Source organism: Capricornis sumatraensis, chromosome 16 (assembly GCF_032405125.1).
Source record: "Capricornis sumatraensis isolate serow.1 chromosome 16, serow.2, whole genome shotgun sequence".
In the NCBI taxonomy this organism is placed as follows: Eukaryota; Metazoa; Chordata; class Mammalia; order Artiodactyla; family Bovidae; genus Capricornis; species Capricornis sumatraensis.
The window spans coordinates 19898051-19924997 of NC_091084.1; the positions used below are offsets into that span (position 1 = coordinate 19898051).

At 35.8% G+C, this 26947-nt stretch overlaps 1 protein-coding gene across 1 annotated transcript in view; it reads left to right on the plus strand.

Moving 5' to 3' along the window:
• The window catches only part of ATM (ATM serine/threonine kinase), a 141836-nt gene that overhangs the window by 79902 nt on the left and 34987 nt on the right, over positions 1 to 26947 (plus strand). Inside the window, exons 36-47 of the mRNA XM_068988664.1 lie at positions 2014 to 2191; positions 4201 to 4288; positions 6873 to 7028; positions 9600 to 9687; positions 11582 to 11670; positions 11770 to 11872; positions 18247 to 18395; positions 19757 to 19861; positions 21133 to 21252; positions 23895 to 24129; positions 24598 to 24765; positions 26548 to 26661. Coding sequence (XP_068844765.1) covers positions 2014 to 2191; positions 4201 to 4288; positions 6873 to 7028; positions 9600 to 9687; positions 11582 to 11670; positions 11770 to 11872; positions 18247 to 18395; positions 19757 to 19861; positions 21133 to 21252; positions 23895 to 24129; positions 24598 to 24765; positions 26548 to 26661 — 1593 coding nt within the window. The remainder of the gene's footprint in view (positions 1 to 2013; positions 2192 to 4200; positions 4289 to 6872; positions 7029 to 9599; positions 9688 to 11581; positions 11671 to 11769; positions 11873 to 18246; positions 18396 to 19756; positions 19862 to 21132; positions 21253 to 23894; positions 24130 to 24597; positions 24766 to 26547; positions 26662 to 26947) is intronic.

A 26947-nucleotide genomic window follows, 5' to 3' on the forward strand; every position in this document is an offset into this window, starting at 1 on the left:
AGTGGTAAATGGGACTTTTTCTTTGATTTCTCTTTCTGGTCTTTCATTGTTAGTGTATAGGAATGCAAGAGATTTCTGTGTATTAACTTTGTATCTTGAAACTACCAAATTCATTGAATAACTCTAGAAGTTTCTGGTAGCACATTTAGGGTTTTCTATGTATAGTATCATGTCATCTGCAAACAGTGACTGTTTCACCTCTTCTTTTCCAATTTGGATTTCTTTTATTTCTTATTTTTTTCTCTGATTGCCATGGCTAGGACTTCCAAAACTATGCTGAATAAAAATGGCGGGAGTAGACATCTTGTTTCTGATCTTAGAGAAAATGTTTTCAGTTTTTCACTGTTGAGTGTGATGTTAGTTTTGGTTTTGTCATACATGGCCTTTATTAGGTTGAGGTAGGTTCCCTCTATTCCTGCTTTCTGGAGAGTTTTTTTGTTTTGTTTTTTAAATCATAAATGGGTGTCAAAAGCTTTTTCTGCATCAAATCTGTGACATGCTTTCTTTGTTATTGTTGTTCAGTCACTGAGTCAGTTCTTTGCAACCCCATGAACTGCAACACACCAGTCTTCCCTTTTCTTCACTGTCTCCTGCAGTTTGCTCAGACTCATGTCCATTGAGTTGATGATTCCATCTAACCATCTCATCCTCTGTCCTTCCTTCTTCTCCTGCCCTCAATCTTTCTCGGTAATAAGGTCTTTTCTAATGAGTTGACTTTTCACATCAGATGGCCAAAGTATTGGTGCTTCAGCTTTTGCATCAGTATTTCAAATGGATATTCGGGGTTGATTTCCTTTTGGGTTGACTGTTTTAATCTTGTTGTCTAAGGGTCTCTCCAGAGACTACTCCAGCATCACAATTCAAAAGCATCAATTTTTTGGTGTTCAGACTTCCTTATGGTCCAGCTCTTGCTTTGATTATATGGACCTTTGTCAGCAAAGTGATGTCTCTGCTTTTTAATATGCTGTCTAGGTTTTTCATAGCTTTTCTTCCAAGGGGCAGGCGTCTTTCATGACGGCAGTCACCGTCCGCAGTGATTTGGGAGCCAAAGAAAATAAAGTCTGTCACAGTTTTCATTTTTTCCCCATCTGTTTGCCATGAAGTGATGGGATTGGATGCCATGATTTTTTTCATCCTATTGTTTTCCTCTATTTCTCTGCATTGATCACTGAGGAAGGCTTTCTTATCTCTTCTTGCTATTCTTGAAATTCTTCATTCAGATGTGTATATCTTTCCTTTTCTCCTTTGTCTTTTGCTTGTCTTTTTTCTCAGCTATTTGTAAGACCTCCTCAGATAACCATTTTGCCTATTTGCATTTCGTTTTCTTGGAGGTGATTTTGATCACTGCCTCCTGTATGTCACAAACCTCTGTCCATAGTTCTTGAGGCACAGTGTCTATCAGATCTAATCTCTTGAATCTATTTGTAACTTCCACTGTATAATCATAATGCATTTGATTTAGGTCATACTTGAATGGCCTAGTGTTTTTCCCTACCTTTTTCAATTTAAGTCTGAGTTTTGCAATAAGGAGTTCATGATCTGAGCCACAGTCAGCTCCGAAATTAGGGTTTATTAAAAATGTAAACTTTTAAACATGACTGTTAGAGTTCTTCATTCTCTGTAGAAAAAGTGCTAAAATCCTGTTTTCAGCTTTTTCTCTTAAATGTTGATCCTCATTTTCCCCTTTGTCAAATCTGTTATAGTAACAGTTTTTGTATATCAAATATTTTTTACAATAGTCACATAGTAATTATATTTTTAAGCAATACCCTATTTCATTATATGCAAATAGCTTCGACTGGAAATGAACTATTTTAGTGTTATATATATGTTCTATATGGATGTTCCAGGTTAGTTTGATTAAAAAAAAAACAACACTACCTCGTACATATTTTTTTTGTACGTTTTTTGTAGTATATGGAGTTCGTGGCTTATGTCATTAACAGGGAATGAATATTTTAAGTAAAATGTTTTTACTCAAAACTATTGACTGGATGTGTTTGTATATTTTAGGTGAAAACTGACTTTTGTCAGACTGTGCTTCCATATTTGATTCATGATATTCTACTACAAGATACAGATGAATCATGGAGAAATCTCCTTTCTACACACATTCAAGGATTTTTCACTAGCTGTTTCAAACACTCTTCACAAACAAGCCGATCTACAACCCCTGCAAATTTGGATTCAGGTATTCTGTTAAATTTCTCAACTTTATACTGTTAAAGTCTCAGTTCTAGAGAAAGATATTGTTTGAGTCCCATCAAGGCACTTTGTAGGCTTAATCTCATAACCTCTAAACATCTATTCTGCCATCTGTAAAATGGAGATAAAAGTTGTAACAAGTTTTCGATGAAATATTGTGTGTACAGAGATGTTATGGGGAGGGAGGTGGGAGGGGGTTTCATGTTTGGGAACACATGTAAGAATTAAAGATTTTAAAATTAAATTTTAAAAAATTAATTAAAAAAAAAAAAAGAAATATTGTGTGTAAAACACCTAGGATAATACTTAATGCATAGTACCCTCATTAAATATAGACTAGTATTAATGGAGCAACTGATTGAGTATTTAGTGCATATTAAACACTGTGCTTGTTGCTGGCAGAATTACTTATAGTTCCGTGATCTGGGATTACTATAATTAACATTTGGCATATACATTAGTTTTTTTAAAGAAAGATTGGACTATGTTTTACTTAAACTTTTGTAACTTACCCTCCTTCCGTGCTGTTGTATAAGAAGTATTTCCCATGCTGAGAGCTTATTGCAGGAGAAGTTAAACCAAGAATTGAATACACATGGGCTTCCTTGGTGGCTCAATGGTAAAGAATCTGCCTGCCAGTGCAAGAGATGTGAATTTGATCCCTGGGTTGGGAAGATTCCCTGGAAAAGCAAATGGCAACACACTCCAGTATTCTTGTCTGATAAATTTTATGGAGAGAGGAGCCTGGTGGGCTATAGTTCACAGTGTCGCAAGAGAGTCAGACATGACTTAGCAACTAAACAATAACATCAATACATTGTGGAGGGCTCATTATTGGTCAGTTTTTCAAACCTGAATTTGAAAAAAGGAAAAGATTTATAGATCTGTGATGTTAACTTACAGATTAATACATCCTGAATATGTATTATTAATGTATTTTATGTACAAACATAAAACTAGATTCACATACTGTACTTCAAGACCAGTACAGTTGACTAAGACTTTTTTTCATCTTTATCAGTTGTTTATGCATGTTTGTGCTATAGCCTTTCAAACATAAAACCAGGCAGTTTTATTTTATGCCAATATTTTTATTGTTGTAAATGAAACTTTAAATTTCACATATAAAACCTACGATTGAAGAGGAAAGTATATAGATGTCTATCAAATGGTTTCTTTTCTGATGTCTATAAGTCTCACTGCCTTCATTTGAATGTCCTAGTACATCTCAAATTCAGCTGTCCAAAGGTAAATTTATCATCTTCACCTCTGTCCCCCAGCCTCCTCTTTTCAATAAAGAGCATGCAGTGGTTTAAGCCTGAAACTTACATGTCTCATCTCATCACCAAATCCTGGGAGTTCTGTGTTATAAAATAACATTAGTTCATCTAGTTTTCTTTGTCCACAGCTGCTTTCCAGCTCTGTGGTTCAATACATGAAATCTTTCAGTAAATTCTCCATGTTCGTTCTTGTTTCAGCCATCTTACTGTTGTCTGGAACACTATTCGTTCTTCCTCTCCAAATGAAACATTAGTTTTTTAGATACCATTCTTTTCTGTGAAACTCTTCTTGTTCAGTGTTCTTTTTTAATATACCTCTCTGATATTCTAAACTTTATCATAGCACATATCACACTGTGTTAAGAGTCTCTTAGGCTAGTCATTGAGTTCCATTTGGTCAGAAATAGTCTTTCTTATACCATTGTATACTGAGCACCTACCTAGTACATTAAAAAGTCCTATGTAAATAGTTACTAAATCAATGCATTAGTCCTCTACAGAAATAAATATAAATTAGTTAAATTCTTAATCTTATTAAGTATATAGTTTCTTTTAAAAGAAAAAGAAATGTCATTAAATTCCATTTGTTGATTCATATTTATTAAGAGCCCATTTTGTGCTAGAACCTTATAGTGTAGAGGAAGACAATTCCAGACAAAAGAGGACGCCTAAGCACACCTGTCTGGGACTGATGGGACATCTCTTTCTTTGTCAGAGTCAGAGCACTTTTTTCGATGCCATGTGGATAAAAAATCACAAAGAACGATGCTTGCTGTTGTGGACTACATGAGGAGACAAAAGAGGTAATGTGACTACTGGTTCTTGAGTTTTAGTATTTAGAAGTGTAACTTGTTATTGCTGACTGAATTTTAACATGATTATTTGAGGTAATGGCTGTTACAAGGTGCTGTATTTAATATGTGTGGTGCTTATATCTCCTTGAAATAAATCCATATGAATAAATCCATATTCAGGGTGAATATGACTTTGATTTGGTGAAATCAAAGTCAGGAACTCTACTTTTTTAAGTGGAGTATAGTTGATTTATAATATTGTGTTTCTGGTGTTCAGCAAAGTGATTCAGTTATATATATGGGTTTTTTTTCAGATTATTTTCCATTATAGGTTATTACAAGATAAATTACGAGACTTTGAATACTGTAGGAACTCTGAATTCTTGGAGAAGGAAATGGCAACCCACTCCAGCATTCTTGCCCAGAGAATCCCACAGACAGAGGAGCCTGGAAGGCTACTGTCCTTGGGGTCACAAAGAGTCAGACACAACTGAGCGACTGAGCACTGAATTCTAGCTCCAACTATAATAGGAACAGTGTTATCTTTGCTAAATCATTCAGTCTCTGGGGGCTTTAGTTTATTTCGTTTATAGTAATGGAAAAGGAATAGTGATTTTCCAGGTTACTTTTAGTTGCATTGCTCCTCTTTTAACTTTTCTCTTTACTTTTGTCTCAAAAGTAGTTAGAATTATGTAAAAAAGTTCCTTTATTTGTCTTTATTATGAAGCACAAGTTTCTTTACTGTGTTACATGGTCCTCAAAATCTGTGATTCTATATAGTGATACTGTTTATAGCAGTGTTATTATCTTGATTCTGATAAATTGCTTTATAATTCAGTATTTTTGTTCCTATTTTTTTTTTTTTGAGATGTTTAACAATGAGTACAGGAATTGATAGAGAGGATGGTCGACAGGTTTGTACTGCTCCAGAGTTGACCAGAGCTTTAAAGAAATAATGTAGTAAGCCTGTAACTTGAATAGGTAAGCATTGATGTCTCATTAGTTTGTATGGTGGTAGTGGCAGTGACTGATAAAGAGTGGGAGGGAATAGTGGGAGAAAATAAAAAATTGGTAGTGGAATTTGGAAACATTTTTTTACCTAAATGCATTTACATCTTAAAAATTTACTTCTCTGTATCCTCCTCATGCTTGCCATCTCATGCTTAGAAAAAGAAGTCTTTGGCCTTTCAGTGTCTGTGTTTCTGGTTAGAAAATTACTGATTCACTATATTGTTTTATATTGAATCCTCTTGTGAGAAACCCCATTCAAAACTTTAACTGACAGCATCTCTTTTCTCAGTGTTGGGAGGCAGTTTCACCTCTGAATTATTCATTTTATATTTACCATTGAGTTAGAGAAGTATTTACTTTGGTTAGCTTTCAAGAAGATAAAATTTCTCAATATTAAGTTTTTATTCTAAATAAGGCCTTAAAGAAGATTCTTGAGAGAATATGGCTGGGACATAGAATATAGAGTAAGGACTTGAGTTCAGGTTCGTGTTTCTCAGAATCAGTTCAGTTCAGTTGCTCAGTCGTGCCTGACTCTTTGTGACCCCATGGACTATAGCACACCAGGCCTCCCTGTCCATCTCAACCCCCGGAGTTTACTCAAACTCATGTCCATTGAATCAGTGATGCCATCCTACCATCTCTTCCTCTGTTGTCCCCTTCTCCCACCTTCAATCTTTCCCAGCATCGGGGCCTTTTCAAATGAGTCAGCTCTTCGCATCAGGTGGCCAGAGTATTGGAGTTTCAGCTTCAACATCAATCCTTCCAATGAACACTCAGGACTGATTTCCTTTAGGACTGGTTTCTCAGAATAGCTATAGTTAAAAGTCTTGGCTATGTGATAGGTACTTTATTCATCAGCTTTATAAGCATTATTTGCTCATTACAGCTGTTCTCTGAGGTATATATTATTTCCTGGTTTTGCAAATGAAGAAACTGAGGCTTAAGAAGTTACGTTCCAAAATTCATACAGCTTATAGTAGGTAACCCAGCTGGATTTGAACTTAGCTAGAGTTTCCTGCTTTAATACCAATTTTCTTAACTACTGCCTTGTCACATCTCTATAAAATTGTTTTGAGAAAGATAATATCCTCCCTTCCAACTAGGGCCTACTGTTATCACCATGGAAGATTTTTGTTAAATAACCTCAACCTAGGCAACTAGCTGAGAAGAAAAATAACTAATAGGAATGACGTGTAAATGTGTCTTAGAAGAACAATATTTTCATTAAATTGATCATTTAAAACCACTTGTGTATGTGTTTTTACTGTATACTGTATAGCCTATTCTTAGCCTGTGGTCCATGGATCCCTTGGTGAGGGGCAAGTATGAACCTCAAAATTTTATGGGATGATGGTCCATAGCTTTTATCAGATTTTCTAATAGGTATGTGATCCAAAAAGAGTGCTGGAACTCTATATTATCTTAGGTGTTTATTGTTATATATTGGGGATATGTGGTTTTTGGTTATTTGAATGTAATTTTCTTTTTAACTAGCACTGGCTACCATTGTATTCTATATCAACATACTTTTGGTATGTAAGTTAAAGAAATGGATGTGACTATATTTAAATTTTTTCTTTAGACCTTCTTCAGGAACAGTTTTTGATGATGCTTTCTGGCTGGAGTTGAATTATCTAGAGGTTGCCAAAGTAGCTCAGTCTTGTGCTGCTCATTTTACAGCATTGCTCTATGCAGAAATCTATGCAGATAAGAAGAACTTAGATGATCAAGAGAAAAGGTAACGGGATTTGGAAGTTTTGGTTTGTAAAATTGGTGTCGAATTTGTTTCATTAAAAGTATATATTAAAGATGTGTTTTACTTCCACTCTCCCATTTAAAAGATAATTTAAATAAGCACTTTCTTACCTTTTAAGGAGAAAGATAATAAAAGTATGTTAAAGAAATAAGCAATTCTGCCCTGAACTAGAGATGTTTATTACTCAATAATTATAAAAATTATACAGATAAACTTCTGGAGGACAGAGATCATCCTTACTTTTCTCTGTATTCCCTGTAGTAACTAGCATTGGGAACTTTATATAAGTGATCAATAATTATTTCTCAAATGGTTGAATGATTCCCTAATTTTAAATTGTTTACCACTGTTCTCTCACTTTATTCAAGATCCATTTTACTTATTGACTAGAAGTAATGTAATCTGTGACTAAATTGCTTTCATTGTTTTGGTGTCTACCTGGATTCCTACTTCTTTACTTTGCTTTTCCTCTGAGTTAGAACTCTCATAAGAGTTTAACAAGTATAATATTAGATAATAGAAAAAAGCAAAAAGTAGCCAAGAAACTTGAAGAGTAAAAAATACAGTTTACTGTCCTAATGGCCTTCCTCAAATCTTCGTTCGTTTGAAATAGCTTAGTGTTTATTTTTTAATTAATTAATTTTAAATTGGAGAATAATTTCTTTACAGTAAATATTTATTTTTATAGTTAGCCTCACTTTCCCACCATGAAATCACTCATACTACAAAATTGAAATAGCAAAGAAGTGTTATATTGATGCATTTCTTATGCTTGCTACCTATAATCTCTACTTTGGATTATCATTAAGCTGAAAGCAGTATGGTTTTTGGATTGTGGAAAACCAGGCACCAGAGTTCAGATCCTAGTTCAGATATGATTAATTTAGTAGACTCAGACTGGTTCACTTAATGCTCTCATTTGTTTTAATTTCTCCTTTTCAATTAAAAACTGTTAAAAATCTACAGTGTGATCAGTATACCCTTATATATCAGTATACTTATAAACTATAGCTTAATAGAATTGGAATGTAATTTCTAGATTTTATTAAAATACCCCCCAAAATTGACAGTGTGTAGATCATATGTATAATGTGTAATTGACATGTTTGTGAATGCTTAAGACTTTACTTTGTACAAAGATAAGTAAAATGACTAAGAAATTGATTTTTGACTACTTTAGGTCTTAAAAATTTGGCAGAAACCCTGCATACTTTGTAGTAATTTTAATGTGAGTGCACCTCAGTATCTTGGCTCCATAGAATAACATTTTTTACTAATCAGGGGTGAATAACAGTTCTTATCTGAGTATAAATAAAAGCTCTTTTAATTTGAGAATAAGTGATTATATAGAATGTGGCAAATTTTTGCAAAATTGCTTGTTTAACAAGCAAAGGTGCCTGGATTTTATTTTGGTTAGCTTTAGGGGAGAAGTGCTTCATAAATGGGACTTGCTGTTTGCTTTGACAATCTGATTTTTTTTTTTTCAAATGCCTAATGGACAAGGGAGGGCAAACAGACATGAGGTGTATAGAAAGGGTGGTGGTGGTTTAGTCACTAAGTCATGTCCAACTCTTGCAACTCCATGGACTGTAGCCTGGCAGGCTCCTCTGTCCACGGGATTCTCCAAGCAAGAATACTGAAGTGGGTATTCCCTTTCCCATAGAAAGGGTAGGGAATGCTGATTTTCTTCAGTGACTCAGGTGAACTGAGAATTTGGTAAATCTAAAGTGATCAGGAAAAGTATAAAAGCAAAATACTCAACAGTTTACAAACATATCAGGTCACAAAAGTGAATTGCTCTCTTAGGTTTCCTATTCAAGTTCGTTAATAGCAAAATGTAGACAAATCTGAGTTCTAATTCTGTCACTTATTACCTGTGGTTCTACTGGTCCACTTCCTTTTCAACACTATTAGATTTCTTAAGTTTTGCCAAATTATCAAGTGTTAAGTGGTATCTCAGGTGTGGTCTTAATTTGCATGCCTGTGTTTATTAATGAGGTTATGTAAGTAAGTGTTAAGTCGCTCATTCGTGTCCGACTCTTTTGAACCCCATGGACTATAGCCTGCCAGGCTCCTCAGTCTGTGGAATTATCCAGGCAAGAATACTGGTGTGGGTAGTCATTTCCTTCTCTGGGAGATCTTCCTGACCCAGGGATCAAAACCCAGGTCTCCCACATCGCAGGCAGATTCTACCCTCTGGGCCACTAGGGAAGCCCCAGTGAGGTTAAACTTCAGGTTAAATCACTGACAGAACATTTAGGAATTGAACTCAAGGGCTTCTGCTCTATTTTTAAGCTCTGTAAAAATAAGCATATTTTGGCATATCGCTTTTCCATAAATGAGACTGTGGTTAAAATGTAATTTTCATTCAAAGACCTAATACTCACAAAATCCTTTTCTATTCTAGGCTTGGTATTGTTTTCAAGTATAAATGGTTTATTATATTTTATTTGTAACCTTTGTTAGTTTTTTCTTTCAAAGTTTATGGTATACATATTAGCAAGCCTCAAAATAGTATATTCCCATTAAAAGAGATGCTCTTGTGACAAACAGAAGTCTTACATTTGAAGAAGGAAGCCAAAATACAACTATTTCCAGTTTGAGTGAAAAAAGTAAGGAAGAAACTGGGATAAGTTTACAGGTATATATTACAGACTTTATTATAAATGTTAATATTTGTTTTGCACTTTAGACTATTGTTTTGTTATAAAGACTATATAGATTTGTCATTTGATTTTCAAACTGAAGTTACTTTTTGGACTGTCAAATATGTTAAATTCATGGTTTGAAGCTTAGGCCTTGGATTAGGCAAATGAGTTCTATCCTTATTCCTTAGTTGTGTAATCTTCCAGAAATTACTTAATCTTTTCAACTTTGAGTTCCTTTATCAGAAAGATGAAAGTACAACCACCTATCTCATAGGGTGAATTATACCATATATTTTTCTGCTACAGTACTCTGTTTATTTTCTTCATAGAACTTAACATTTATATTTTTATTTGTTTACTTGTTTATTGTATATCACATCTCAGGGCAGATTGCTTCTTCTATAAATTTTTAAATTTAAAAATTTAAATTTGACTCTTAATTTGACCTTTCTTCCTTTAAAATGAGTTTGATCTTCTTCAGTTTGCTTACATCTCTGATGTTCCCTTCTCTGCTTTCACTGTGTCTCCTACTTCTTAGACAAAATAGGAGACATAGATAGGAAGTGCCACCATATGACACTGTCAAGCATAGAAATCTTCCTGCATCTGTCTGCTCCCATTGTAATCTTTCCTTTTGTTAAAGCGGAGGAACAGTTTCTCCTGCTGTCTTTTTTTCTGTGCTTTGTTTTTCAACTGTCAAGAACTTAATTTTTTTATTGTGCCATGCTTCTTCTCAATATATTCAAACATTTCAGACTCTTCTTATTAAAAACATTTTCCTTCAAATGAACACAGAATCATTTCCCTTTTCTTTATGTTCTCTTTAATGTGACACCCTTTTTTCTCCCTTCCCATCACAGCCAAACCTTGTGAAAGAAGGTTTCAATTTCCACTGAATAGCACCTGCTAATGTCACTCATAAACTTGATGTTACTAAGTCTAGCCCTCACCTTTCATTCAACCTCTTCCTTAATTTGACTTAACACTTAACACCATCAACTGTGCTTTACTTGAAATACATTCTGTCTGCCTTTTTGATACTGTTTTCCTGATTGTTCTCCTTCTCTATTTTGCTCGTTTATAGTTTTATCCTCTTTTCTGAGTTTTTGGAGTATCTCCTGTGCTCCAGGTACTGTGCTAGCTTCAGGACTAAATGTTCCAACACTTGTGGGCTTGATTTCATCCTTATGAATAGAAACAGTTTGATTAGAATGATAAACATGCCAATATCAGTTTGTGTTTAGAAAATATTTCCTGGAGCAACTACCATTAAGATATTTAAAGTGCTTGATCAATTTTCTATGCAATGTCATTTCTCTTTGTTTTTTTTCCTTTGCTTCTTTCTGTTTTGTTTCCTGTTTTCATTTTTATTTTACTGAGATTATTTTAAACAGAATCAATTCTTTCCTGAGTAAATTTTATTGCAAAGTTTGAATCATCAAACCAATTCTTTATATCACATTTTGCCAATTATTACATAGTGCAACTTTGAATTTTCTTTTAAAGAAAACCTTACAACCTTTTTTTACCAAGTTCACTTTTGAAGAGTAAGACTTTGCAGAACTTCATTTTCCCATGTACAGTTTTAGCTGTTGACAGGATTGTTTGCTTTTGCTTTTATGGGCTTTTTTGCATATGTTAGAAGCATCATAGGTTGGGATTTATATCTTATCTAATTCATTAAATTGTGAGCAATTCTTTTCAAGTAGTCTATAGTCATTCTGTTGTCTCAGATCAGTTTGTTGTGTTGGTAATCCATATCTTTAGTATATATTTCAGTATCATTATATTTTACCTTTATAACATGTTATGTAATTTAAATTTGTTAAATTCATTAACTGATATTTTTTCCCTTCAATTTAAAAAAAAATTTTTTTCTGTTTTTAGGATCTGCTTTTAGAAATCTACAGAAGTATAGGAGAGCCAGATAGTCTTTATGGCTGTGGTGGAGGGAAAATGTTACAACCCCTTACTAGGTATATTGCTTTTTCATAGATAATGCTATAGTAATTCTATTATGAAAGAAGTTACATGCATATAGAACTCAAAGGCATTTAAAAACTCTTCTCTTATAGACTACGAACATATGAACATGAAGCAATGTGGGGGAAAGCCTTAGTAACATATGACCTTGAGACAACAATCTCCTCATCAACTCGTCAGGCAGGAATAATTCAGGTACTCTTTTTTCCTGCTTTAGTAAAGCACTGCTTGTGTAGTGCTCAGATTATTTCAGTATATCAGTGGACTATTTACATAACCAGATGAACTCCAAGGCTAAGACTGAAGGTTATTTTTCTTTCACTGGGATTAAAACTCAGAAGGATACACAAGTAAATTGGACAAATGACTGACCTGAAAGATAGTATAGAACTGATGCTGCTGCTAAGTCACTTCAGTCATGTCCAACTCTGTGCGACCCCATAGACGGCAGCCTACCAGGCTTCCCCGTCCCTGGGATTCTCCAGGCAAGAACACTGGAGTGGGTTGCCATTTCCTTCTCCAATGCATGAAAGTAAAAAGTGAAAGTAGGAGGGCATTCCTAAGATGGCTGAGGAATAGGACGAGGAGACCACTTTCTCCCCCACAAATTCATCAAAAGAACATTTAAATGATGAGTAAATTCCACAAAACAACTTCTGAATGCTGGCAGAGGACATCAGGCACCCAGAAAAGCAGCCCATTGTCTTCGAAAGGAGGTAGGAAGAAATATAAAAGACAAAAAAAGAGATAAAAGAGGTAGGGACAGAGCTCTGTCCCAGGAAGGGAGTCTTAAAAAGAGAGAAATTTCCAAACGCCAGGAGACACTCTCCCTGCTGAATCTGTGGCGAGCCTTGGAAGCACAGAGGGCAACATAACAGGGAGGAAAAATAAATAAATAATTAAAACCCACAGATTACAAGCCCAACGGTAACTCCCCCAGAGGAGAAGCAGCACAGACGCCTGCACCCGCCACTAGCGAGTGGGGGCTGGTCAGGGAGGCGCGGGCTGCACCGCTTAGAGTAAGGACTGGACTTGAATGCCCTGACGGCAATCTGAGGGAACTAACTTGGGCTAGCAAACCAGACTGTGGGATAGCTACCACACAAGAAGCCCTAACCTAAGACACCGCCAGGCCCGCTCGCAGAACAAAGGACTGAACAGAACTAGCCGGCTGCAGACCATCCCCCTCTGGTGACAGGCAGCCAGAGCCAGAAGGGGGCAATCGCAGCCCCAGAGAGATATTATCCACCAAACTGCAAGCAGGCTTCTTTGCTAACTAAGACTTCTTGGGGTTCTGGATGGTCAACATCCACCAGAGAAGGTGCGCCGGTTGTACACCCAGAAAACCCAGTGGCAGGGATGGGGAAGGCGATAAGTTGCAGTGACCACACTTGCCAAACATCTCATCAACCTGAGCTGCTTGGACCTGGGAAGGGCACAAAACGCAGGCCAAAGTTTGCGCCTCTGAGGACTACCGGAGTGCATGAACCTTAGCAGCTTAGACCTGGGAGATGCATACAGCCCATGGCCGGCTTTGGACGGTTCCCCGCAGAGCAACCTAGAGCCTGAGCAGTGTGGGCAGGGAGGGCACACGCACTGTGAGTGGGGGCAGGCCCAGTGTGGCTGAGGCACTGCGAGCACACGCCAGTGTTATGTGTTTGCAGCGTCCCTCCCTCCCCACAGCGTGACTGAACAAGTGAGCCTAAACCTAAAAAAAGTGTCCACCACCACCCACTTTGTGTCAGGGCGGAAATCAGACACTGAAGGGATCAGCAAACAGAAGAAGTTAAAACAGAGGGAACCACCTTGGAAGTGACAGGTGCAATAGATTAAAACCCTGTCGTTAGTACTGACTACATAGGAAAGGGCCTATAGATCTTGAGAAATATAAGCCAAACCAAGGAACTATCTGAAAATGAACTGACCCCACAATACTCACAACAACACCAGAAAAAGTCCTAGATATATTTTTACTATTTTTACGATCATTCTTTTTTTTTAATTAAAAAATAATGTTAAGTCCTCTATTACTCCTTAAATTTTCACTTTTATAACCTACTATTACTTTGCAAAAAAAAAGACCCTATTTTTTAAAAGCAAACTTCATATATATATATATTTTATAATTTTTGTGACTTTTTTTTTTCTTTACTCTTTCTTTTTTTCTTATTTTCTCTAATATTGTATTTTTGAAATTCCAAACTCTACTCTAGATTTTTAATCTTTGCTTTTTGGTATTTGTTATCAATTTTGTACCTGTAAGAACCCAATCTTCAGTACCCATTTTTACTTGGGAGAGAGATTACTGGCTTGACTGCTCTCTCCACCTTTGGACTCTCCTTTTTCTCCACCAGGTCGCCTCTGTCTCCTCCCTACCCCCTCTCTTCTCTACCCAATTCTGTGAATCTCTGTATGTTCCAGACGGTGGAGAACACTTAGGGAACTGATTACTGACTGGATCTGCCTCTCTCCTTTTGATTCCCCCCTTTTATCCTCCTGGCCACCTCTGTCTCCTTCCTCCCTCTTCTCTTCTCTGTATAACTCCGTGAACATCTCTGAGTGGTCCAGTGGTGGAGTGCCCATAAGGAAGTGATTACTGGTTAGCTTGCTGTGATTCCACCTTATCTCATTCGGGTCACCTCTGACTCCCTCCTCATGTAACTCTGTGAACCTCTCTGGGTGTCCCTCACTGTGGAGAAACTTTTCATCTTTAACCTAGATGTTTTATCAATGGTGCTATATAGAAGGAGAAGTCTTGAGACTACTGTAAAAATAAGACTGAAAATCAGAAGCAGGAGGCTTAAGTCCAAACCCTGAGAACACCGGAGAACTCCTGACTCCAGGGAACATTAATCGACAGGAGCTCATCAAACGCCTCCATACCTAAACTGAAACCAAGCACCACCCAAGGGCCAACAAGTTCCAGACCAAGACATACCACGCAAATTCTCCAGCAACACAGGAACACAGCCCTGAGCTCCAATATACAGGCTGCCCAAAGTTACTCCAAAACCATTGACATCTCATAACATTACTGGATACTTCATTGCACTCCAGAGAGAAGAAATCCAGCTCCACCCCCCAGAACACCTTCACAAGCTTCCCTAATCAAGAAACCTTGACAGGCCACCTTTACAACCCCACCCACAGCGAAGAAACTCCACAATAAAGAGAACTCCACAAACTGCCAGAATACAGAAAGGCCGCCCCAAACGCAGCAATATAAACAAGATGAAGAGACAGAGGAATACCCAGCAGGTAAAGGAACAGGATAAATGCCCACTAAACCAAACAAAAGAGGAAGAGATAGAGAATCTACCTGATAAAGAATTCCAAATAATGATAGTGAAAATGATCCAAAATCTTGAAATCAAAATGAAATCACAGATAAATAGCCTGAAGACAAGGATTGAGAAGATGCAAGAAAGGTTTAACAAGGACCTAGAAGAAATAAAAAAGAGTCAATATATAATGAATAATGCAATAAATGAGATCAGAAACACTCTGGAGGCAACAAATAGTAGAATAACAGAGGCAGAAGATAGGATTGGTGAAGTAGAAGATAGAATGGTAGAAATAAATTAATCAGAGAGGAAATAAGAAAAACGAATTAAAAGGAATGAGGACAATCTCAGAGACCTCCAGGACAGTGTTTAACACCCCAACATTTGAATCATAGGATTCCCAGAAGAAGAAGACAAAAACAAAGACCATGAGAAAATCCTTGAGATAACAGTTGAAAACTTCCCTAAAATGGAAAAAGAAATAATCACCCAAGTCCAAGGAACCCAGAGAGTCCCAAACAGGATAAACCCAAGGCAAAACACCCCAAGACTCATATTAATCAAATTAACAAAGATCAGACACAAAGAACAAATATTAAAAGCAGCAAGGGAAAAACAACAAATAATACACAAGGGAATTCCCATCAGGATAACAGCTGATTTTTTGATAGAAACTCTTCAGGCCAGGAGGGAGTGGCAAGACATACTTAAAGTGATGAAAGAAAATAACCTACACCCCAGATTACTGTACCCAGCAAGGATCTCATTCAAATATGAAGGAGAAATCAGAAGCTTTACAGACAAGCAAAAGCTGAGAGAATTCAGCACCACCAAACCAGCTCTCCAACAAATGCTAAAGGATATTTTCTAAACAGGAAACACAAAAAGGGTGTATAAGCTCAAACCCAGAACAATAAAGTAAATGGCAATGGGATCATACTTCTCAATAATTACCTTAAATGTAAATGGGTTGAATGCCCCAACCAAAAGACAAAGACTGGAAGAATGAATACAAAAACAAGACCCCTATATATGTTGTCTACAAGAGACCCACCTCAAAACAAGGGACATATACAGACTGAAAGTGAAGGGCTGGAAAAAGATATTCCATGCAAATAGAGACCAAAAGAAAACAGGAGTAGCAATACTCATATCAGATAAAATAGACTTTAAAACAAAGGCTGTGAAAAGAGAGAAAGGAGGACACTACATAATGATCAAAGGATCAATCCAAGAAGAAGATAAAACAATTATAAATATATATGCACCCACCATAGGAGCACCGCAATATGTAAGACAAATGCTAACAAGTATGAAAGGGGAAATTAACAATAACACAATAATAGTGGGAGACTTTAATACCCCACTCACACCTATGGATAGATCAACTAAACAGAAAATTAACAAGGAAGCACAAACTTTAAATGATACAATAGACCAGTTAGACCTAATTGATATCTATAGGACATTTCACCCCAAAACAGTGAATTTCACCTTTTTCTCAAGCGTACACAGAACATTCTCCAGGATAGGTTACATCCTGGGCCATAAATCTAGCCTTGGTAAATTCAAAAAAACTGAAATCATTCCAAGCATTTTTTGTGACCGTAATGCAGTAAGATTAGATCTCAATTACAGGAGAAAAACTATTAAAAATTCCAACATATGGAGGCTGAACCACACACTTCTGAATAACCAACAAATCACAGAAGAAATCAAAAAAGAAATCAAAATATACATAGAAATGAATGAAAATGAAAGCACAACAACCCAAAACCTGTGGGACACTGTAAAAGCAGTGCTAATGGAAAAGTTCATAGCAATACAGGCATACCTCAAGAAACAAGAAAAAAGTCAAATAAATAACCCAACTCTACACCTAAAGCAACTAGAAAAGGAAGAAATGAAGAACCCCAGGGTTAGTAGAAGGAAAGAAATCTTAAAAATTAGGGCAGAAATAAATGCAAAAGAAACAAAAGAGACCATAGCAAAAATCAACAAAGCTAAAAGCTGGTTTTTTGAAAGAATAAATAAAATTGACAAACCATTAGCCAGACTCATCAAGAAGCAAAGGGAGAAAAATCAAGTCAATAAAATTAGAAATGAAAATGGAGAGATCACAACAGACAACACAGAAATACAAAGGCTCATAAGAGACTACTATCAGCAATTATATGCCAATAAAATGGACAACGTGGAAGAAATGGACAAATTCCTAGAAAAGTAAAACTTTCCAAAACTGAACCAGTAAGAAAGAGAAATTCTTAACAGACCCATCACAAGCACAGAAATTGAAACTGTAATCAGAAATCTTCCAGCAAACAAAAGCCCAGGCCCAGACAGCTTCACAGCTGAATTCTACCAAAAATTGGTACATATACACAATGGAGTATTACTCAGCCATTGAAAAGAATACATTTGAATCCTTCTAATGAAGTGGGTGAAACTGGAGTCTATTATACAGAATGAAGTAAGCCAGAAAGAAAACACCAATACAGTATACTAACACATATATATGGAATTTAGAAAGATGGTAATGATAACCCTGTATGCGAGACAGCAAAAGAGACACAGATGTATAGAACAGTCTTTTGGACTCTATGGGAGAGGGAGAGGGTGGGATGATTTGGGAGAATGGCATTGAAATATGTATAATATCATATATGAAATGAATCACCAGTCCAGGTTCAATGCATGATACTAGATGCTTGGGGCTGGTGTACTAGAATGATCCAGAGGGATAGTATGGGGAGGGAGGAGGGAGGGGGGGTCAGGATGGGGAACACGTGTATACCTGTGGCAGATTCATGTTGATGTATGGCAAAATCAATACAATATTGTAAAGTAATTAACCTCCAATTAAATAAATTTATATTAAAAATAATTTTTTAAAAAGATAGTATATATTTGTTGGTCGTAATCTTAGCTAACAATAGAAGACATTTCTTGAACTGTATACAATGTGCCTGGTCATGAATTAATTCCTTTGTATGGAAAATCTCATGTAAACTATTTCTCATAGTTTGAACTAGAGTTTGTCCCAGAAGTTATCATTTCTGTTACTAACATTCCTGGCTAATATTCCTTATCCATTCTTTTATCAAATATCAGAGCCCTTTGAGCTCTGTCTTCATGTTTTAGGGGGAACACACAAACAATATTTTGGGATTTTAAGTGATATTGTGAACTACTGAAATTTTGAAAGTTACTTTTTATGTTTGATTGCTGTTTTTTGTTTCTCTAGTATTGTTATTTGTTTACTTTTTTTTTTTAACTCCTGCTCAGGCCTTGCAGAATTTGGGACTCTGCCATATTCTTTCCATCTATTTAAGAGGATTAGATCATGAAAATAAAGAGTGGTGTGCTGAACTACAGGAACTTCATTACCAAGTAGCATGGAGGAATATGCAGTGGGACCACTGCATTTCTGTCAAGTAAGAAGAATTGAGACATTTAAAACTGCCATTTCTCTAGTTAGAAACAATGAGCTGTTTTTATAGTGGGAGTTATGTTTTTATGTTTTGTAGATACTGTTAAGCTAAATGTTTGAATAACATAGCAATAAGCAATGTACACAGGCTTGAATTTCATTCTCTTTGCACCTCTACCCTCATGATATTTTTGAAAAGAGAAATATAAAAGTTCTTTTCTCATGAGAATCTTCTCATGTATTGTTTACAAATCCAAAGAGAAAGTCAGGCATTTTCCTTCCCACTACCTGCTGCAAACATTTTATGTATTCAGCTGGCCCTTTTATTGACTGGATGGTACACAAAAGACTGTTTATTTGTGAAATAATTTATATAAAAACTGCTAAATCAATAGCATAGAAAGACAATTACTTTAGCCTACATGTAAGGTCCCCATGTGTTCTGAATGAAAAGCCAGGCACCTAATCTAATAAAAGATTGTGCATTCATGTAAAAGTCTTTTGATGATATAAACCAAAGAATAATTAAATCACATTAATTGTATGTTTAATCACTTTCATAGAAAAAAAAATTCATTAATTAGAAAGTCTTTCAGATTTCAAACTGTTAGATTGCTGTAAAATCAGAGGTATGCATTCATATTTTAGAAACAGTTTACTCTGTGAGCTGATTCCTACTTGCCTCTGAATCTCCGTATGCTGTTTTTCTCCTTGTATGCTATATTTCAGCCACATAGTCCTCCTTGTTTGGTTGTTTTTTTTTTTTCCATTAGGCCAAACTGTACCTAAAGCCTTAAATATATTTCTTTTTTTTCCTCTTACCATGAAGGTGGCTACTTGTCAGATTGTAATTTAATAATGTGACATATTCAGAGAGATCTTTTCTGACCTTCCATTCTAAAGTAACCACTCAGTCATTTGTTTTGTTACCCTGTTTTACTTTTCTACATGTCTTTTGTCCTGGTATTTTTCTTATTTATCGTCCATTTCCAAACCGGAACATAAACTCCATGAGAATGGGGGCCTGATCTGACTTGTCTACTAATGGACTCACTGCATCTAGAACCTGGTGACTAGTACTAGGCACATAGTAGGTGTTCATCTCATAAATAAATGGGAATATAACATGTTTAGAGCCTGGGGAAAAAAAAAATCTGAGAAATTTGCTTTTTTCTGCTTGAAGAATTTCAAGATCCACAGAATTCTTCATGATTCTTACCAAATTTTCTAGAAATGCATTTTTTTAAATGGAGATAATTCTACTTGTAGTTTAAAATTTTGCCTCTTGGTGAAGCTGTTTATACACACACACCAGGATTCTCTGTTTTTAATTTTTTTTTCTCTGATTTTTTAATTATTTCACAGCAAAGAAATGGAAAGAACCAGTTACCACGAGTTGTTGTACAATGCTCTGCAGTCTCTAAGAGACAGAGAATTCTCCACTTTTTATGAAAGTCTCAAACATGCCAGGTATTGTAAAAAGAAAGAGTTATTCTTTTTGATCATTGCTACTTTTCTGAAAACCTGAAGAATACTTTCAGTATAAAGATTTGCACTGGTGAAAGGATAAGGACCTAATAGCTGTGGTCAGGTTGTTTTTTGTCATTACCTTTACTCCCTTGAAAAAAATTCCTTGTGTAATTCATAATTCATATGAATCAGTGTTGAAACTCAGAATTTCCAAAGTGGGAGGAAATATTCAACAGTTGATAATTTCATAGCTTTTCCACATCTGAGAAATGAGTGCTCAGATGAATTTTATCTTTTGCAAACATGTTTGCATAAGAATTACAAGTGTTCCTGTCTTAACAATTGTTTTCTGTATCTTCATATTTTGAATGCTTTATATGAAAGAATTCTGTAACTTGTCAAATATATATATACGAATATATATATACAAATATATATATACACACACATATGTGTACACACAAATATTTATATATATATAACCATTGTTACCTTTAAATTTTTTGTTTTAAATGTAAGAGCATTCTCATACGTTAGGTACTTATATGAGCTTTTTTTTTTCTTATATAATACATTTTTCTTTGCTTATGTGTTCAAATATATGCTATCTTTAAAAATAAAATTTCCTTTTGGAACCGTGATCTATTATTTATGCTAAACCCTGAAAAGTCTTATTGTTTCCCATCCCTTGGTTCTTTTCCTGGACAAATGTACTGAGAATTTTAATCTTATCTCTAATGGTTGTGTGTCATTTACCTCTCTTAGCATTTAATGTTCTTTTTGTAAAATGAGTTAGTACTTAAAGGCTTGGTCTGAGGCACAAATGAGATAATACACAAAAAAGAGCTTAACTATAACAGGCTAAACAAATGTAACATTTTTTGGTTAACAGTAGTTGTGACCTAATAAATCCTGTATTTTTTTACAGAAGTAATACTACCATTTAAATGCTTATCATGTGGTGGCTACTTTGTTAGACTTTTTCTGTATTTATTCTCTAACCTTCAAAATAATTCTGGAAGTGAAAAAACTTTGTTTCAGAGGAATCCAGTAATGTGCACGAAGTTATACAGTCATTACTGTTAAAACTAGAATTTAGATCTCAGTCCATACAATTCCAAGGCTTACTTTGTTTCCACTAACTTATGCTGGTGCTTCTGAATATTGCTATTATTAAATCAACACACAGGTCTATAATGAGAACTCAACTTTTATCATGTGTAAAAAAAAATTTTCTTAGTTTTCAAGTGTCTTGTCTTTTCTGCTACTAGAGTTAAAGAAGTGGAAGAGTTGTGTAAAGGCAGTCTTGAGTCTGTGTATTCCCTCTACCCTACACTTAGCAGATTGCAGGCCATTGGAGAGCTTGAAAACATTGGAGAACTTTTCTCAAGGTATGTGATTCAAGTGACTATGTATCCCAAAGCACAACCTGTTACCAAAGTGACTTTAAAAAATAAAAGCTATATAGAGACCGGCCATAGGTTCCTTTCCTTTTATCACAGTATAAGTTAGTTGACCTAATGAACTCTGATCTTGTTAAAATAAAATAAACATTTTCAAAAATACTCACTGTAAAAATTCAAGTTTTTAAATTTAACTTTGTGTTTTTCTCTTTACAGCTTTTCCCCTGTTCTACCCCAGATGAAATTATTTCCTCATGTTTTTTATCATAGCATATTATATATACTCCACTGTTTTAGTACTGCATTGCATTACTGTTACTTTATGTATACTCTGCCATGCTATACTAGAAGATCCCTAAAAGTGGGACTTATTTCTTCTTGTATCCCTATTGCTATTTCATGGTGACTAATTCTTAATAAACAGTCAATGTTAATGAATATGGAATATTTAAGGGAGATTGCCCCTTATAATAGTGGAAAGGAAGTCATCTCACTTTGCAGTACTTCTGGATCTTTCTCTGCTAGGGAATTTTAAAGAAGAAAAGTTTGACGAATTGGTAACAAATACCTAGGTTCTAGTATAGCAGTTCACAAAATGTAGTGTAGAGATCCTGCAGGCCCTAAGATCCATTCAGGGGTTCAGGAAATTAAAACTATTGTTAAAATTATAGAAAAAAATTTTTTTTTTGCTTTCATTCTTTCATGATGTATAGTGACGTTTTGGTGAGGTATCAGAGAATAGCTACAATTATTTGAAAAGACTGTTACCATCTTCCTGCCTTTTCTGTATCTGTATGAGGCTAGATTTTCTTCACATTCTCTAACCAAACATCATAGCACAGCAAACTAAATGCAGAATCTGAGATGAGAATTCAAGTGTCTCCATTAAGCCAGACATCAAAGAGATTCATAGAAATGTGAAATAGTGCTCTTCTCACTAAATTTTGTGTGATACATAGTTGATTTATTATTCTTATTTTAAAATAAATTTTAATACATGTTAGATTTTTCTCAGTTTTAGTTTCTAATAAGGTAAATATTAATAGTGAAAATGTTTAGTCACTCAGTTGTGTCTGACTCTTTGTGACCCGTTGGACTGTAGCTACCAGGCTCCGCTATCCATGGAATTCTCCAGGCACGAGTACTGGAGCGGGTATCCATTCCCTCCCCCAGGGGATCTTCCTAATGCAGGGATTGAACCCAGGTCTCCTGCATTGCAGGCAGATTCTTTACCGTCTGAGCCCCTAGGGAAGCCCAAATATTAATAAGTATAATCAGGGAGGCCTGGCGTGCTGCAGTTCATGGGGTAACAGAGTCGGACAGGACTGAGCGACTTGAACTGAACTGAACTGTAAATGAAAGCTGTTTAGGAGTCTTCCATAATTTGTAAGAGTGTAAAGCAGGGGTCCCCAAACTCCGGGCTATGTCATGTTAGGAACCAGGCTGCACAGCAGGAGGTGAGCCAGCAGGCAAGCAAGTGAGGCTTCATCTGTATTTACAACCTTTCCTCAAGGTTCGCATGCAGGAGCCTTAGATTCTCATAGGAGCACGAACTCCACTGAACTGCACATGCAAGATATTTAGGTTATGAGCTCTTATGAGAATCAACCCAAAACCATCCACCCCACCAGCTCCCCAGTTTGTGGAAAAATTGTCTTCCACAAAACCCATCCCTGGTACCAAAAAGGTTGGGGAGTGCTGGTATAAAGGATTTCCTGAGATTAAAAAATTTGAGACTTGCTGCTCTTAAGATCATTTTGGGAGGAATTAAAGTTTTGGTTCCTGTGAGTTTGTGTTACTGTTTCCTTCTTCATCAAGCAACTAAAAGAACTTTCATTTCCTACATCACCTTAAGGTCATCATCTTAGTTTCCCTGCTTCATTTATCTTGATTTCTCCCCGTATAGTTCTCCTGAAGGATTGGACAGTATTGCTTAATTTGAACACCTGGGAAGCACTCTGCTCATATGAGCTAATTGTACAAGATGTATTTTCTCTTCCTTTAATAAATAATATTGGTATATGAAACCTTTGCCAAATGCCAGCATTTCCTTCATTGGATTGTGCTTTCTTTAATAGCTACAGTTTTGCAGAGTCATGCCCTGTGCCTGATAGGTATGGTAGATAATGAGTTTATTTCATTTCCTTGGTGACGGTCCTCTTTGAGGATCATTGAAGTTGTACTAGAGGTGTAGATGTTCTGAATGAGAGGCCTGATAAATGCGTTCTCATTTCAGAAGAATGGTAATTTAAAAGTGCTGCTTTTTGTGAGGTTGAAGAGTATTTTTAAGAATACCTTAAAAGTAGCATCTATATAAAAATATTGAATCGCTCTCCTATATACCTGAAACTACTATAGTATTGTAAATCAACTATGCTTCAATTTTAAAAAAGAAAGAAAATTTTAAAATGTTCATCATCTGTTGGGTTCTCTGCTGACTGACCTTCCGAGGTCTGACCATATTGTAGATTTCTAAACTTTGATTCTTCTTTTGGTTTATTTTAGAAGTTCCAGTCATGTTGCTGCAAAAATTCCTTTAGTGTTTATTAAATCTTAAGTTTTAGAACCTGCGTAATAGCACCCTTTTTTCATTTCTGTTGCTAATGTGAACCTTGTGGTTTGGCTTTCAGATCGGTAACAGATAGGCAGCCCTCTGAAGTGTACATGAAGTGGTGGAAACATTCCCAGCTTCTCAAAGACAGTGATTTTAGCTTTCAGGAGCCTATAATGGCCCTACGCACAGTCATTTTGGAGATCTTGATGGAAAAGGAAATGGAAAACTCCCAAAGAGAGTGTTTTAAGGACATTCTCACCAAGCATCTTGTAGAACTCTCTGTATTAGCCCGAACTTTCAAGAACACACAGGTAATCAGATTTAAAACTATGTCATCTCACTCGTTGACCTTGCCTTTTTATTACCTAGAAAATAGAAAGCATAAGTAAAAAGAAATGTCATTGAGAGACAGATTGCTATTATAACATTGTATAGCATAGTTGTTTAAGATTTCTCCTTTTGGAATTAGACCTGAATTTGAGTCTTGCACAAGTCTTTCTCTAACCCTCAATTTCCTGGTTAAATAATGAGAAGCTACCTAACTTTCTATATGTATAACATTTCAGTGATTGTATATACTGTGTATAAACACACACATAATTATATGTGTCTCTATGTAAAGAGAAAAACAGATAGGCAGATATGGGGGCTAGGGAAGGCAGAGATGCACTTAAGACAATCTTAAAAATTGTCAAGTCCTTACTGCTTTTATCAGTAGTAGTAGAAGTAGTAGTAGTAATAGTAAAAATGTTTATTTCCATTTTTTATTTTCATTTCAGCTCCCTGAAAGGGCAATATTTCAAATTAAACAGTATAATTCAGCTAGTAGTGGAGTCTCTGAGTGGCAACTGGAGGAGGCACAAGTATTCTGGGCAAAAAAGGAACAGAGTCTTGCCCTGAGTATTCTCAAGCAAATGATCAAGAAGCTGGATGCCAGTTGTACAGAGGTTCACTTTTTTCTATTGGTTGAATTAGTTTTTACTGTAATAAGAAAGATTACTGTGCTTTATAATATTTTAAATAAAGTTTAATATAATTACTAATTTTATTAAAGATTTGAAATTACTGATCCATGAATAAGAAATTATAAAAAGGAGTCTTGAAAATTAGTATTTGTAAAAGTTTAGACAGTATTCATTTTTCCTATTTACAACATTTCTATCAGTCCATCTCATCATAGATTAATTCATCCCAATTATAAGCCTTATTTTTTTAAAACTTTCTACAGTAATCAAGGAGGGTGTGTGGGAAACAAAGATGAAATAGACACTATAGATCTGAAATGACAAAAAATGCAAGAGGAAATGCACAAGAGAATAAAACATTTTTTAAAAAATTAGGTGGTCAATTCAAAGACCTTGAAAACATCACATCTGATATTTTATCTACCATTACCTATAATGTACATATGTATTTTATATTAGTTGTTATAAACGTGATTGCTTCTTCAACTCTGCCTCCAGCATATGATGGACAAATTTAGCAGCATTTGTAGGAATCATGAAGTATTTTAAAGGTTTGGACTCAGTGATATCTCTCTGACATACACCTACTAGGTGAATATCAACATTTTGTACTTTTGGATAATGGAAACTTGTAGAACATCCTCCTTTATTAGAGAATTTATCATTATACCAAGCCCTGGGAGCTCACATGGTATGATTTTTTAAATATTGCTTAACAGTATGGACCCTGAAAACTAAGATCATGGCATCCAGTCCCATCACTTCATAGCAAATAGATGGGAAAACAGGGGAAACAGTGTCTGACTTTGTGTTTTGGGGCTCCAAAATCACTGCAAATGGTTTTGGCAGCTATGAAATTAAAAGACCCTTGCTCCTTGGAAGAAAAGCTATGACAAACTTAGCATATTAAAAAGCAGAGACTTGACTTTGCCAACAAAGGTCCATCTAGTCAAAGCTATGGATTTTCCAGTAGTCGTGTATGGATGTGAGAGTTGGACTGTAAAGAAAGCTGAGGGCCGAAGAATTGATGCTTTTGAACTTCAGTGTTGGAGAAGACTCTTGAGAGTCCCTTGGACTGCAAGGAGATCTAACCAGTCCATCCTAAAGGAGATCAGTCCTGAGTGTTCATTGGAGGGACTGATGTTGAAGCTGAAACTCCAATCCTTTGGCCACCTGATGTGAAGAGCTGACTCATTGGAAAAGACCCTGATACTGGGAAAGATTGAAAGCAGGAGGAGAAGGGAATGACAGAGGATGAGATAGTTGAATGGCATCACCGACTCAATGGACAGGATGTTGAGTAAACTCCAGGAGTTGGTGATGGACAAAGAGGCCTGGTGTGCTGCAGTCTATAGGGTCGCAAAGAGTCGGACGCAACCAAGCAACTGAACTGAACTGATGGACCCTGAAGTTACCTACCCTCTTTGTACTTCAGTTGTAGTTTTCTAATAAGGATAATAATTGTTCTTATTTCATAGGATTCTTGTGAGGATTAACTGAATTATTATATATTATTTTATATAGTAATAATGCCAATCATATAAAAGTACTCAATATATGTGAGTTGTTTCAATAATAGTAATAATAGTACTAGTAGTAGAGAATGATTATTTTATAAAGGTAAATATTTGGAATTATTAAAATAGTTGTAAGTTGAAAGCAAATGAGGAAAGACATTTTTAACCTGTTTTTTTCCTACATGGAAGATATTTTTGTACAGTCATGATAATGAATTACATTTTAAGACTTTGCTTTCCTTTACAGAATGATCCCAACTTAAAACTTATATACACAGAATGTCTAAGAGTTTGTGGCACTTGGTTAGCAGAAACTTGCTTAGAAAATCCTGCAGTCATCATGCAGACCTATCTAGAAAAGGTAAGGTTTTTGAGGAACCCTAATAGAGTTGCTTAGCATAAATACATTTGATCTTTTCATTGAAGTGAAGTGAAGTGAAAGTTGCTCAGTGGTGTCCAAGTCTTAACAACTCCATGGATTGTAGCCCGCCAGGCTCCTCTGTCCATGGGATTCTCCAGGCAAGAATACTGGAGTGGGTCGCCATGCCCTCCTCCACGGGATCTTCCCAAGCCAGTGCTTCTACCACCTTTGAGCTTCCTGTTTCTCCCTCTTATTCATATAGTTTAATTTTTAAAATAGCTACTTC